The sequence below is a fragment of the Leopardus geoffroyi genome, chromosome B4 (genome assembly GCF_018350155.1).
Source record: "Leopardus geoffroyi isolate Oge1 chromosome B4, O.geoffroyi_Oge1_pat1.0, whole genome shotgun sequence".
Classification (NCBI taxonomy): Eukaryota; Metazoa; Chordata; class Mammalia; order Carnivora; family Felidae; genus Leopardus; species Leopardus geoffroyi.
In genome coordinates, this window is record NC_059341.1 from 17,665,225 (window position 1) to 17,681,028 (window position 15,804).

Consider the following 15,804-nt stretch of genomic DNA (forward strand, 5'->3'; position numbering starts at 1 on the left):
ACACCATATAAGCAAATGAACTAAAAATGGATTAAACGTTTAATTGTAAGACCCATAACCATAAAACTCCTGGAAGAAAACATAGGCAGTAAGATCTTAGACATGTCTTATATATATATATATTTTTTTGATCTGTCTCCTCCGGCAAGGACAACAAAAACAAAAATAAACAAATGGGTTGACATCAAACTAAAAAGCTTTTGCACAGTGAAGGAAGCCATCAACATAATGAAAGGACAACCTCTGAATGGGGGAAGGTATTCTCAAATGATATATCTGATATGGAGTTAACATTCAAAATATATGAAGAATTCATACAACACAATATCAAGAAACAAAAACATTTCAGTTAAGAAATGGGCAGAGGTGCCTGGGTGGCTCAGTCCATTAAGTGTCCAACTTTGCCTCAGGTCATGATCCCACGGTTCGCAGGTTTGAGCCCCATGTTGGCCTCTGCTGACAGCTCGGAGCCTGGAGCCTGCTTCAGATTCTGTGTCTTCTTCTCTCTCTCTGCCCTTCCCCTGCCCACGCTCTGTCTCTCTGTCTCTCTCAAAAATGAAATAAACATTAAAAATTTTTTTTTAAAGAAATGGGCAGAGGTTCTGAATGGACATTTTTCCAAACAAGACATAGATTTGGCCAACAGGTACATGAAAAGAAGCTCAACATCACTAATTGTCAGGGAAATGCTAATCAAAACGAGGAGACACTGTCTCACACCTGTCAGAATGGCCATTATCAAAAGACAATAAGTAACAAATGTTGGTGAGGATGTGTAGAAAAGGGAATCCTTCTGCACTGTTGGTGAGAATGTAAATTGGTATGGTCACTGTGGAAAACAGTGTGGAAGTTCCTCAAAAAGCTAAAAATAGAACTATCATGAGATCCCCAAATTCCATTTCTAGGTAGTTATCTGAAGAAAGTGAAAACACTAATTTGAAAATATATATGCACTGCTATGTTCATCATAGCATAATTTAAAATAGCCGAGATATGGAAGCCACTTGTAGCAAGCAATAGATGAATGGATAAAAAGATGTGGTATATAATGAAATATTACTTAGCCATAAAAAAGAATGAAATCTTGCCATTTGTGATGACATGGATAGACCTAAATGGTATTATGCTAAGTGAAATATGTTAGGCAGAGAAAGACAAATGCCGTATGATTTTACTTATATGTGGAGTCTAAAGGGCAAAACAAGTGACTAAACAGAATAGAACAGAAACAGACTCATAGATATAGACAACAAACGGATGGTTGCCAGAGGGGAGAGGGATGAGGAGATAGATGAAAATATGTGAAGGGGATTAAAAGGTACAGTCTTCCAGTTATAAAATAAAGAAGACATGGGGATGTAATGTATAGCATAGAGAATATGTAAAACAATTTGTAAAATTTTTGTACAGTGACAGATGGCAACTAGACTTTTGTGGTGATCATTTTGCAAGGTGTATACATATTGAATCACTATGTTGTACACCTGAAACTCATATAATATTGTATGTAAATGATACTTCAACAAAAATGCATTTCTTCTTCCTCTACAAAATAAAACATAACCAAGGAGGCAAAAGACATGTGCGTAGAAAACTAAAAATTATTGATGAAAGAAATTAAAGAAGAAACAAATAAATGGAAAGACATCTCATGTTCACAGATTGGAAGAATCAATATTTTTTTAGATGTCAGTATCATCCAAAGTGATGTACAGATTCGGTGTAATTCCTATCAAAATCCAGAGAATATTTTTTGTGGAAATAGTAAAATCCATTCTCGAACGCATATGGAATCTCAGGGGACCCCAAATGACCAAAACGATTTTGAAAAAAAAAAAACAAGCTATGGCCCTTATACTTCCTGAATGTCAAAACTTGTTACAAAGCTACAGTAGTTATAAGAGTGTAGTGTTGGCATAAAGACAGACACATAAGCCAATGGAATAGAATAGTGAGCCCATAAATAAGCTTTCATATGTGCTCAAATGATTTTTGACAAGGGAGCCAAGACCATTCAGTAGAGAAAGAACAGCCGTTTGAAATAATAGTGTTGTAAAAACTGTATATCTCCATGCAAAAAAAAAAAATTAAAATTGGGTCCCTACCTTACACTGTATACAAAATTAACTCAAAATGGGTTGAAAATCTAAATGTAAGAACTGTAAGTATAAAACTCTTAGAAGAAAACATGGGAAAAGCTTCACAATATTGGATTTGGCAATGATTTCTTGGATATGACACCAAAATCATAGGTACCAAAAAAAAAACTGGATAAATTAGAGTTCATCAAAATGAAAAACTTTTGTGTATCCAAGGACACCAGCAGAATGACAGGCAATCCATGGAATCAGAAAAAAAAATATTTGCAAGTCATATATCTGATATGAAGTTGATATGCAGGATACATAAAGAACTCTCACAACAACTACAAACAACCTGATTTAATTTTTTAATGTTTATTTATTCTTGAGAGAGAGAGACAGAGTGCGAGGAGGGGAGGGGCAGAGAGAGAGGGAGACACAGAATCTGAAGCAGGCTCCAGGCTCTGAGCTGTCAGCACAGACCCCATCTCAGGGCTCAAACCCACGAACTGTGAGATCATGACCTGAGCTGTAGTCAGACGCTTAACCGACTGAGCCATCAAGGCCCCCCCAAACAACCTCATTTAAAAGTGAACACAGATTTGAACAGATATTTCTCCAAAGACAATATACAAATGTGAGTAAGCACATGAAAAGTTCAACATCACTGGTCACTAGGGAAAAGCAAATCAAAGTAAAAATGAGATTATCAGTTCATACCCGTTAGAATGGCTATTATAAGCAAACAAACCCCCAGGAAATAACAAGTGTTGGCAAAGATGTTGAGACTATTGGAACACTTGTGCAATGTGGTGGGAATGCAAAATCTTTTAGCTTTTCTGCGAAATGGCAGATAATTAAAAGCAGAATTATTACATGATACAACAATACTACTTCTGGAGATATACCCAAAAACATGACAGCAGGAACTCCAACAGGTATCTGTACACCAGTGTTCATAAGCAGCCTTACTCCCAGCAGTAAAAAGGTGGAAGCGACCCAACGTCCATTTAGAAGATGAATGGGTAAACACAATGTTTACCCATTGAAATATTATTCAGTCTCAAAAAGAAAACAAATTCTGACATCTGCTACAACACGGATGAAACTTGAGGACATAATACTAAGTGAAATAAGCAAGTCACAAATGGACAAATACTGTATGATTCCACTTACATGAGGTACTTAAAAAGCAGTCAAATCCATAGTGACAGAGAAGAATGGTGGGTGCCAGTAGAGTGGTGGAGTCAGGAAGGAGATAATGGGAAGTTAGTGTTTAATGGGTATGGAGTTTCAGCTGGAAAAAAAAAAAGACTGGGGTTGGATGGTGGCAATGGTTGCTTAGCAATGTGAATGTATTTAGTACCATGGACCAGTACACTTGAAAATGGTTAAAAGGTACATTTTGTGTTGTGTATTTGGCCACACTTTTTCAGAAAAGAGCAGGACTCATCATTAAGACTACAATTGTGCCTCGTAGATCTTTTAGGAGGAAGAGAGGTGTGCACTATTAATATAGGCCCAAGCAAAACTGTGAAATGAGTGGCTTGCTTTTGGTATCTTCTACCTCTCCCTTTCTAGATTTTTCCTAATTCTTATATTTTCTGCCTTCTAAGAACTTTATATTGTGATGATATACCCAATCCTGAAGTCTGTACCAATTTCTTCACCATTACCACTGTTAAAAGTTTATTTTGTTCCTCCACATTTTCTCAGAAAAGTGCCCTACGTCAACTATCACTGAGGAATATAAGTTAATACTTTTCTTCCTGTGATGGTGTCAGTGATTGAATCTATGAGGAACACTTAAGCGAATTTTTAACGTGAGTCTGGCGCTGTGGAAGACAATTCAGGGGATTATTGGGCCTTCTAAGCACCCTCAGATCACAACATGGAGACACCCTCCTTCTTTGACTACAGCATGTCTGACCTTTGAGATCACAAAATTGGAAAAATGATGAGTTCCACGCACTCAAAAAGCCCAGGAACATGGATTCTACTGATAAGTTCTTGCACACTGCTCGCTATTGTTCCATATCCTGTCCAACTGTGGCCTTACTCAACACCATTTAGTGATGGCTGTGGAGGCAAAAATCTCTATGTAGGCAGATTTTAACAAATAGTTTCAGACTTGAATGTAGATGTGTGGCCTATGGAATAAACAGGCAAATCAGCTACAATTCAAGAAACATTGTTCAAACGGTTTAAAATATACAATTCTCTGTTGGGGGAAAATAAATAGAAAATTTTCGGATGCAATTTTTGAATAATCCAGTGGTTATTAGAAGTTCATGATTTTTATAAGAATTACTTGAAAATGTGTGCTCATTAGATTTATTTTATAACAAAAAGAATCCCTGTTGAGACTATTCCAAAGGAAAAATGTTCTATTTTGCTATTTTTCTAGTTTTAACACTTCCAGAAATTATTATCATAATCTTTGTGTGTTAAAAAGAACAAAAGACATTGCAAATAGACGTCAACGAAGTAATTGTAATGCAAAGTAATTTCTTGGTATTTAAAAAATGTCTGACACTTACGTGAGAATGTATGTACATTTTATACACACAATTGCTGAAACCTGGTGATAAAAACAGTTTAGAATACTTTAGAATCACAAATAGATTGTTGTAAAAATTGCTGGGAACTACAGGAAACTTGAAAATATACTAATGCAGATACATGCATAGTTCATTGAATGACACACACACATTTATACAAATAATTATATAGTTTAGTTCCTTTTTTGTTCAATCAGATTCTCTGGGTTACGAGAGGTCCATGAGGTAACAATTGGCGTATTCCGGTAATTTTAAATATTTCAAAGGCCTTATGGCAATTGTAAATTTAGCCATGGTATGATTCATAGACTAATCAAATTTCTTAGCTTTTGGATGGGATGACATCAATTCTGTCTGGAAATACTGGTTCCCTCAGGCCGACTAGAAATTCTCATAGAACTTTGTAGGCTTTTGATAAAAATAGAACAGCGGACTAATAATTAGGCCTCAGAAGATGAGCTTTAAGAACTCATGTTCTGAGGTCAGAAAGACCTGGGTTCTAATGTTAGTGCCAGCGCTCACTAGCTATTCTGTCTTGGGCGAGCTACTTTATGCCTTGTAACGACACATGGCCCAAGTTTCCTCACTTTTTAAAATCGAAGAAAATGCCTCCTTCATAAGGTTGATGTTAGGAATAAATAAACTACTGCAAATAGAATGCCTAGCACAGAACAAACTACCTTGATAAATTGTAGCTATTAAGATTCCTGTTATTACAGAATATAGCTGGACCATGAAATTTTTCAAAATAAGGGATCTAGGCGTAAAATAAATGAAATAGACCACCGGTAAGAAAGCACGTTTACGTAATGTCATTAAGTGATATTTCTAAATCAGCTTTCAGTGCTCCTGTATGATCTCAAGAACACGCACCAGATCTATTATTATTATATAATATTTTGCCCAAAAGGAGCTTAAGTCAAATTATGATTTCGTGACTGGGTTGCCAAGCACAGCCTAACTATTAACCAGCATATCTATTCCCACAGTGGCTAATGCAACCAGTCAGGGCAAGAACAAACTTGTCAAAGGAAAATCTCCACAGTTGCTGAGAAGTATAGTCCAGCAGGGGCTATTTGTGGTTGAGATAATCTATTTTTTAGAGAGGGATCTTTGCAGATGTTGGATAATGAAATAAAGCCCTACCTGATTGTTATTGTGAACAACCAAATATCCAAACCCTTCAGCTTCTACCAAGCCTCTTGGATCACTTAAACTCAGGACAAATACAAAAAGGGCCAGAAACCACCTTTGTTGTGATAAAAGCACCAAGAATTCCAAGAACAATGATATGTAACAGGAAGGTGCTCTGTTTAGTTCCAGGAGTGCATCACAGCTATGGATCTTTGAGTTTCAGTCCTGGGTGATTTGGTCTGCCCACTCCTGAAATTCTGATATGCCTGGGGAATATCAAGGTGGAGTTGAAGATATAACAATCATAATTCCTCATATTTTATGGTTCTAAGAGTTGTATTTTATATGAATTATGTCATTAGATTCCCATAGCAATCATTTGAGCGAGAGAGGGCAGGATGTCATTATTCTAATCTTACAAGGGAAGAAAAGGGCTTGCTGTGGTTAAGTGGTTTAGCTAAAGCACTCGGGTAATAGGAGACAAAACCGAGCTTAGGTCCTCAGTCCTCTGACCCTAAGTGGCCTTCTTTCTGTTTGACCACACGGGCTTCTGTGTGTGGTGATTTATTGGAATGCCATCTGCAGAAAAAGCTCTACATTAATAAAGTAGACTTAAAATGGGGAAAATAGTCCTTATGTGAATCTACATTTGCCGTTTGCAGCTAAGCTTTTTTCTTTTTTCTGTTATTGTCTGATTTCTTAAGCCAAATGGGGTTCTGAAAGCTAATTTTTTTCCTCTTTCAATTAGGCTCCAATTATGAAAGATGTGATTTTGAGAATGGGCTCTGTAGTATGACACAAGATCGGAGTCTGCAACCTGGTTGGACAAAGAGAAATGGGATGGCCGGTCACTCACTTCCATTTTATGATCACAGTGGTAATATGTCTGGTAAATCTTCGAATTTCTTTCTTTTTTCTTTTTTTTTTTTTTTTTGTCAAGTGGTTCATTATTTATATAGCAATTATTGGGTGATTGTATTTATCAATTATTATAATGTCTAACTTTATGCATTCTTTAACCACTTTCAAGATATTTCTTATATAAAATATCACATTGGATTCTCAAAATTGGGTTCCTGGGGTCCTAAAGGTCTATCTAAATAATCCTTGGGATTTTCTAGCTATTTTGACTCTTCATGGAAAATGTAAAATTTAATGTGATAATGCTACATAGATTAATTAATCATATTATTTTGCTTTTGGCTATGCTGATTTCAGCTCTCATGGGCTGCTCAGTAGCCCTTGAGGTGGCTCCGGGGCCAGACATTATTCATTTCTTTATTTGGTAACTAACCAACCTCACATTCATTCGCCATTTTGTACCAGGTGATTAAGATATTTTAGTGAACAAAAATCAACTGTATGCCTTTCCTCATCTGATGGGCTTATACTTGATATGAAAAGAGGTCGTATATTGCCTGGCATAACTAATTGAAGGCTGGTGATTTTTGTGTAAAAGTGATGCTTTTCTCAAATAAACACAATCAAATTTTAAATGTGAGTATTTCCCTAGAGATAATTTAAAGCAAGCCAATCTTTGGGTATTAGGCATTAATTCCTTGGAAACGTTTACGTATGTTTACAAATGTTTACATACAATTCCACGAATACTTATACATGTGGAATTAGAATCCTGGCTCCATCATTTACAAGCTATATGATCTTGAGCAATTTACTTTTTTAAGCTGTGTTTTTCTCTGTGTTCTGAGGAGGGGAACAATGATACTTAGTCTGTAGGTAGAGCTAAATGGGATGTTGTTGGTAAAACTTGCCATAAAACATCTGGTATTCAAAAAAAGTTGCTATTTAGTACATTTCTGAATAACTTTGGTGTTCCTGACTTTAACTTCGATGTAAGTGAACTGGAGTTTGTTACTTTGCTTGGCTTTGTTATTTTGTTTGGCAAAAATACTTTTTCAAAAATAACTGCTAACAATTGTTAGGAATAAGCCAATTTTATTCAAACAAGGGACCAACTTCACAAAGAGGAGCAATGACTCACTGCAATATATAACATTTTTATTATGTATTCAGTTATGTTAGATGGTGATGATATTGAATCTGGTTCCCAATTTTTAGCCATTGCAATACCTTGCCAGTTGTTTGATTCTGTGTCTCTCTCCTTTAGAATCTCCCTGCTGCTTCTTTCTTTTACTTAAAACTTTTCACAGCATACATTTACTTATCCTAGTCTTCTTCCTGGACAGAATATCTGGTATTTTATCTTTTTGTTGCCTATGGCTCTTGTTCTTTTCTTCTTTTGGGCCTCCTTATCTTGGAGTTAGACAACCAGGATCTCTGTCATTCTGCTTCCGGCTTCCCTCTTTCCTTCCCTCCTCCATTTCCTCCCTTTTTCTTTGTTTTTCTTCCTACTCTTCTCTCATGCTGATTTTTTTGATAGTCAAGAGATAAAATGGGGGCAATTCACATCAAAATTGTGATGTTATATAGACAGACACCATTGTAGTGAGATCACTTGGTCTGAGTTCAGAGCTCTGGAGTCAGACTAGATGGGTTTGAACCCTGCCTGTCAAACTGCTAGTTGTATAGTCTCAATTTCCTTGTCTGTAAAGTGGGAATAATCATAAGAAAAGCCTCATAGGAAAAAGCGGCAAAATATTGCCTGGCAAAGTTATTGAAGGCTGATGATTTTAATAATAGTGATGCATCTTTTGTAACTACAATTAAATGCTAAAATATGAGTACTGTCTACATATAATTTTAAATAAGCAAATGTTCTGCCTTTAGATATTAGCTTTTGAAAATGTTTATAGAAAAATAATCTTATTGGAATCTTGACCTCATTCAAGAATCCTTATTTCATGAGTATTAATAAAATTTTTGATTAATTTACTCTTGAAATAATTTGGTAGTGCTCCAAAATAATCTTTTTCATCATGTAATCAATGCCTTGAGAAGTTTTCAGAGCTAAGTTTGAAAATCTATCAGAACATTAAAAACATCACTGTGTCAATATTTGAAGTCTACTAAAGCTCAGGGCACAGTGATTAAAACATAATATTGATTTTAAAAAGTATATAGCATCGCATTTAGATGAAATGGTATCACTACAAAAATTCAAATACATCTTTTCAACAGTGTTAAAACTTTAATTAAAAAAAAGAATTAATATGAGTTTTTCTTGGAACTTATCAGAATATAGAGTTTTAAATAATTCTAAACTTCAGGTGATATTAAGGGTGATACATGAGGTTGTTTTTTTTTTTTATGTTTATTTATTTATGAGACACACACACACACACACACACACACACACACAGAATCCGAAGCAGGCTCCAGGCTCTGAGCTGTCAGCACAGAACCTGATTCGGGGCTCAAACTCATGAATGGTGAGATCATGACCTGAGCCAAAGTTGGTCGCTTAACTGACTGAGCCAGCCAGTGTCCCTGTTCTCTATGGCCACACCTGCAATGACCCATTGCTGGGCAGTTTTTTGATCATATGGGATTGCTGGGTAGCATATAATAGCTTTGAAAGTTTTGTTTACACTGTGTTTCTTAATTCATGGCCATATTAACTCTATTTTGCCTAGTAAGCTATAAGCAGGGTCTATATGTCCACTTATTTTTTATTTGTATGGCCCCTATCCCAGTTTATTACAGTTATTTCTAGCATATGAAAAGTTTCCAGAAAACTTTACTATAAATAGCCATATACCCACAATTTAGGTTATACATCTAAAATTACTGTATTTGTTTTATCAAATATCTATCCATCTGCCAATCCATTTCTCCATTTATCAATCCATCATATTTTCAATGCATTCCAAAGAAGTTGCAGGAATCACTTTGCCCCAAGTATACGAGTATCTAGACACAGGGGTCAACAAAACATGGCCTGTGGGTGATTTTCCTGTTTTTGTAAATAAAGTGGGTTTTTTATAGCCTTTTTCTTAAAGTTTATGTATTTATTGTGAGAGGGAGAGAGAGAGAGAGAGAATCCCAAGCAGGCTCTGCACCGTCAGCATGGAGCCCGACTCGGGGCTCAAACTCACTAACTGTGAAATCATGACTTGCGCCGAAACCAAGAATCAGTAGCTCAACTGACTGAGACACCCAGACACCCCAGAAGAAAGTTTTATCACAACCCAGGCCCTCCTACTCATTTACAAAGTGCCTGTGGCTGCTTTTGTGCTACAACTCTGGAGTTGAGTGGTTGTGACAGAGACCATATGGTCCACAAAGCCTAAACTATTTGGCACTTTAAGAAAAAGTGTGTTTGCCCTGTGCTAGAATTCAATATTCATTACAGTTTTTTTTTTAATTTTGAGGTCGTATTTACATTATATGCAAACACCAATCATAAGTGTACTATTTGATAAGTTCTGACAAAGGCACTCACCTGTGCAACCTAAGCACCTCACAAAATGTAGCGCCTTATCGTCATGCCAGAGTTCCCTCCTATACCTTCCTAGTCAACCTTTGCTCCCATCCTCCACTTCCAAGATAATCACCGTTTTAATTTCTTCTGCCGTGGGTTTGTCTTGCCTGTTCTGGAACTTCATATAAATCAACTCATAGAGTATACACACTTTGTTCAAAGTTTTCTTCACTTAGCCTAATGCTTCAGATTCATCCATGTTGTAGCATGTATCATGTATCATGAGTTCTTTCCTTTTTTATTGCTAGGCAGTATGCAATTATATGAATTTATTCATCCATTCTCCCATTGAAGGACATGTATGGTTTTTTCCTGTTTTGAAATATGATGAAGAAAACTGCTATAAACATTTCTATATAAGTCTTTGTGTCTTTCTGTTGTTAAATCTCTTGGGTAAATACATAGAAGTGAAATGCTGTGTCGATGTATGTTCAGTTTTACGAGAACTGCCAGATCTTTCTCTAAGGTGTTTCTAATTTAGTTTAAGTGGCTGGTTAATTTGCTTAGCCTCCAATTGAAGATGTTTTGTTTGTTGTGCGCAGCAGTTCAAATATCAATTCAGTTCTTTTAACCTTTACTAGAAGTACACCTTCCCTGCACATGCATGTTTTAATTTTAGCCAGAGATTTGGGTAGTTTATTCATAGAACACAGGCTACCTCTTTTTCTGGCTCTCATCTTCCCAGAATTCTTCCCTTTGTTCATTGCGGACCTGGCTGTCCTAGCTTCCTTTGGTTGATTCTTCTGGCCAAGAAGAGAACAGTCTTTCTATCAGGATTTTAGCTGCAGGGCGCCTGGGTGGCTCAGTCGGTTGGCTGTCCAACTTCAGCTCAGGTCACAATCTCGCGGTCCTTGAGTTCAAGCCCTGCGTTGAGCTCTGTGCTGACAGCTCAGAGCCTGGAGCCTGCTTCTGATTCTATGTCTCCCTCTCTCTCTGCCCCTCCCCCTCTCACACTCTGTCTCTCTCTCACTCTCAAAAATAAACAAACATTTAAAAAAATTAAAAAAAAAAAAAAGAAATTTAGCCTCACACTCCAGCTACCACTGCAGCCTAACCTCAGGCCAAAGCCCGAAGGAATCTACCTTGTTCTGATCCCTTCCTCCAAGTTTCTGTTCTCATAAAAATATGCCACTTTGGTTTATCTTTAAAGCCTCCTGAGATCTCAACTTGTAGGTTTTTCTGTATAAGCGTTCTGTTTATCGTTGGGTGTTCTCACATCAGCATATCTAAATTGTTCCATGCTGCCCTTTGTGAAGGGCACTAGGAACCATAATGTATTTCTGAATACTTACTTAGCGAGCTGCATTATTTAGACAGTGAGTTGTATTATTTTACTAATAAATAGCAGGAGACAAAAACTGGAAAGAACCTCCTATTCACTTCCTAGATCAAGTTTTCTCAGTCTTTATACTCTTCATCTCTGAAATCAGTGAAAAGTGAATGTTCACTTGTTCTTTTATATATTTATTATTTCCAACACTTTTTACTGAGCATCTACATTGCTCTGCATATATTATAGGATCTGCAGGTATAAGAGTATAGAACACAGTTCTTGTCCCAGTGAACTCGCAATCTAGTGATGGAGACATAGACCTTATACCTTTTCTGTTCTAGGAATCTGCATATTTTTTCCTTCAAGGACCAGATAGTAAATAGTTTTGGCTTTTTAGATCATACAGTTTATGTTCCAACTACTCAATTCTGTTATTACACTGTGAAAGTAGCCATTGGTAATACATAGAGATTAAGCATGGCTGTGTTATAATAAAACTTTATTGATGGACCCTGAAGTTGATCATTCATATAATTTTCACATGTCAGAAAATATTATTCTTTTAAACTTTTTCAATCATTTAACCCACGTAAAAACCCTTAGCTCTCAGGCTATACAAAATCTGGTAGCAAGTGGGATTTATATATGAGTCATAGTTTGCTGTCAGTAAACATTAGTTGAGCATTTTTGCATCTGACAATATGCACTCCTGGGGATATATGAGTATAAAATAAAATTCCTCCTCCAAGAACTAACAAATAAGTTACAATCTTAATTTTAGTGGTTAGTGTTCACTTGTGTAGCAAACATAGGTGAGGTATACCTTGATGTATACTCTGATTCTGTGTAAGAATCAGTTTCATTATGCTATTACTTAAAAATTCACCTGAATTTACAATTAAGGAGGAGATTTTATTTTAGTAGTTAAGCCTGTTCCCTACAATAAAGATAAAAACAAGATTTGTATTATGGGTGGAATTCAGTATATTCTTTTATTTGCTCCATTTTCAATATTGTAGTTACACCATTTTAAAAGTAAAAAAATAATTAAACATGGAAAATGTATGTTTATGTACATGTATTTATATAACGTGGTGACAATTGTGAATTTCAGTTCAAAAGCTTTTTTTAACCCTAGAGTGTGTAAGCCATCATGACAAATGCTGTGAATACTATAAAGACTATTGAAATATATGTTGCATATGATATGATCTCTTTGGAAAGCATTCTTGAGAATAAAACAATTAATTATAATACAGGGGAAATTTGAAAAATGCTGTGATGTTAGTCGGAGCATATTATTCTGTGGATGTAGGCAAATTCTGACCCTGGAAAGAAAGCCACTCCAAATGGGAACTGATGTCATCACTTTTTTTTAAGTTTATATTTATTTTGAGAGAGAAGGCACATGCACAAGTGGGGGAGGGGCAGAGAGATAGAGGGAGACACACAGAGAGAGACAGAGAGAATCCCAGGCAGGCTTCACACCATCAGCACAGAGCCCGATGTAGGGCTCAAACCCATGAGCCCCAATATCATGACTTGAGCTGAAATCAAGAGTCGGACACCCAACCAACTGAGCTACCCAGGCACCCCCTGATGTCATCACTTTAAGACAGGGCTTGAGAAGGGACTTGAGAGATGAGTGGTGTTCCAGTGAATAGGGAAGTGAAAGACATGATATTCGCTACTGAAAGAACCACATAAGGACCATGGAGAGATGCTCGGTGTATCGGTGTGCTCAGGCAGTGATATACAGTCTGTTCTGGCTAGAGGATACTGTCTTTGGAAATGAAGATTAGGCCCAAAGTATATTTGGGAACGTCAAGAATTATGTCACCCAAAGGTTACTGATTTCGTGCATCAGTACCATTGCCTTCCCTGTTTTCCCTCCTCTACCAACTCCTTCACAGTTGACGGTCCTCTTTCTGCTGCTGGCCAACCAGGCAGCAGAAATGAAAGACATTGGTGGATGTGTGGCAGTGTCTGAGAAGTTGCACAAAGAATTTCAAGGGCATACATATTTGGTACTTAATGATTCATTCTGCCTCCGGTAGTATTTTGCAGAGAGCTTTATTTCTTCCACAAATTCTTTGATTGTCAAGCTAATAATATCAAGGTCCTGGATGTGCGCCTGCATGCATGTGCATTTTAAATTAGTGAGCTACGTGAAGTTTTCAGAATTCCTGAACAAAATTGATGTCTATTTTTTTATTAGATAATATAATATCTGTTTATTTTCCCAATTCTTTTATTTCAAATTCAGAGTAATACACCAGTCAGGTAATCATAGTTGACAACTTAGATGATTATTTGAATTAACTGATAGGACATCAATGAAATTTTCCCATTTAACAATAAGTAGTCAAGCTGTCAAATTTTTTAAAGTAAGCAATATTATTCCACTGATTGGAGCTAAAAATAACACATTCCATAATTTCTCTGTAAAAATACGGAATTTTATTCCTATGTATCATTTGTTTTTCTTTTGGCAGGAATCTTATCTTTACAGGCAGATGGCTTGTTTATTTGTTAAATTTATGTGGGTATATATTCTTCAAATTAATTTAGCCATAAGTGAAAAAATATATACTCAACAGAAATTCATAAAATCAAATAGTAGTGTATTAAAATAAATATAATACACATTTCAAAGAATATATCTTTTGAACCACAGCCAAATGGCCAGTAGCCGGCTATGTTCCCAAATGAAAGTGGGCAGGGAATTTCACCAATTAAAGCAGTTGGAAAGGACCCAGCGGATTTCATTTCTTTGCAAATGAACTCTGGCAACACTGATGAGTAGATACATTGATTCAATGTGTCCTACAACTGAATTAGTCAAGGAAGAATTTACAAGAACTCAGCTAGTTTAGGCTTCATAGACTGGTCAGCCACCCTAAAATGTAGCAAGTGGAATAGGAGAACCAAATAATGCCTACCTAATTGTGGTAGGCAGAATTCTAAAGATGTACCTCCCAAGATTCCCAACCCTTGGTTTTTCAGTCAAAACTAATCTAGGTACTTTTGTGAAAAGACTTTATAGATGTACTATGGTTGCTAATCAGCTGACCTTAAAATAAATTTAATCTGGACTGTTCAAGTGAGCCCAGTGTAATCACGTGGTTCCTTAGGAAATTCTATGTGTAAGATCATGTCATTTGCAAATAGAGATAGTTTTACTTTCTGTTTCCATTCTAGATTCCTTTTATTTCATTTCCTTATCTAATTGCCTGGCTAGAAACTCCAGTGCAATGTTGAACAGAAGTAGTAACAGATATTCTTATCCTACTCCTATTAGGGGGGAAATTTTTCAATCTTTTATGATCAGGTATGATGTTGGGTGAGGGTTTTTTGTGGATGTAATTTGTTAGGTAAGGATGTTCCCTTCTGTGACTCATGTATCGAGTGTGTTTATCATGAGAGTTTGTCACATGTGTTTCTGCATCTGTTGAGACGATCATGTGGTTTTGGCCTTTCCTTGATCAATGTGGTGTTTAATAGTGATGGGTTTTCATATGTTGAGCTAACTAAATTCCTGAGATAAATTCTACCTGGTCATGGTGAATAATCCTTTTCATATCTTGCAAGATGAGGCTTTCTTGTATTTTGTTTAGTATTTTTACATTTATATTAATTAGAGTTATCAATCTATAGTTTTCTTGTCATAGGTTGGGCTGGTTTTGATACCAAGGTAATAATGGCCTCACAGAGTCGACAAGTCTTCTCTCCTCTTCCAATTTGTGCAAGAGTTTGTGAAGTATTGGTTTTAATTCTTGTTTAAGTGATTTATAGGATTCTGGTGAATCCTGCCGTGAGTGAGAATTTCTTTGTGGGAAGTTTTTTGATTGCTGATTCGTTCTCTTTACTTGTTATAATTCATTCAGATTTTATATTTCTTCTTGAGTTCGTTTTGGTCCTGAGTCAGTGTTTGTGTCTTTCTAAGAATTTGTCCATATCATTTACGTTATCTAATTCATTGGCTTGCATATGTTGATGATATTACCCTACAGTTTATTTCTATAAAGTTGGTAGTTCTGACCCTTGTTTGACTCTTCAGTTAGCAAATTGAGTCCTTTTGTCCCCCTATTAGTCAGTCTAGTAAAAGGTTTGTTAATTTTGTTGATCTTTCCAAGAACCAACTTTTGGTTTAATTGGTTTCTGTTGTCTATTTTTTATTTCATTTATCTCTGTTCTAATGTTTATTATTTTCTTCCTTTGCTGGCTTTGGGTTTGGTCTGCTCTTCTTTTACTAGCTTTATAAGATGGAAGGTTAGACTGTGTTTAAAACTTTCTTTTTTTAAGTTTAATAATTTAGAGCTCCAAATTTATTTCTAAGCACCGATTTAACTG

The 15,804-nt window shown here is 36.1% G+C and overlaps 1 protein-coding gene across 1 annotated transcript in view; it reads left to right on the forward strand.

Annotated features, from left to right (window-relative positions):
- MALRD1 (MAM and LDL receptor class A domain containing 1) overlaps positions 1-15,804 on the forward strand; it is a 772,911-nt gene that overhangs the window by 13,380 nt on the left and 743,727 nt on the right. Inside the window, 1 exon segment of the mRNA XM_045462674.1 lies at positions 6,525-6,665. Within this exon segment, the coding sequence (XP_045318630.1) occupies positions 6,525-6,665 (141 nt within the window).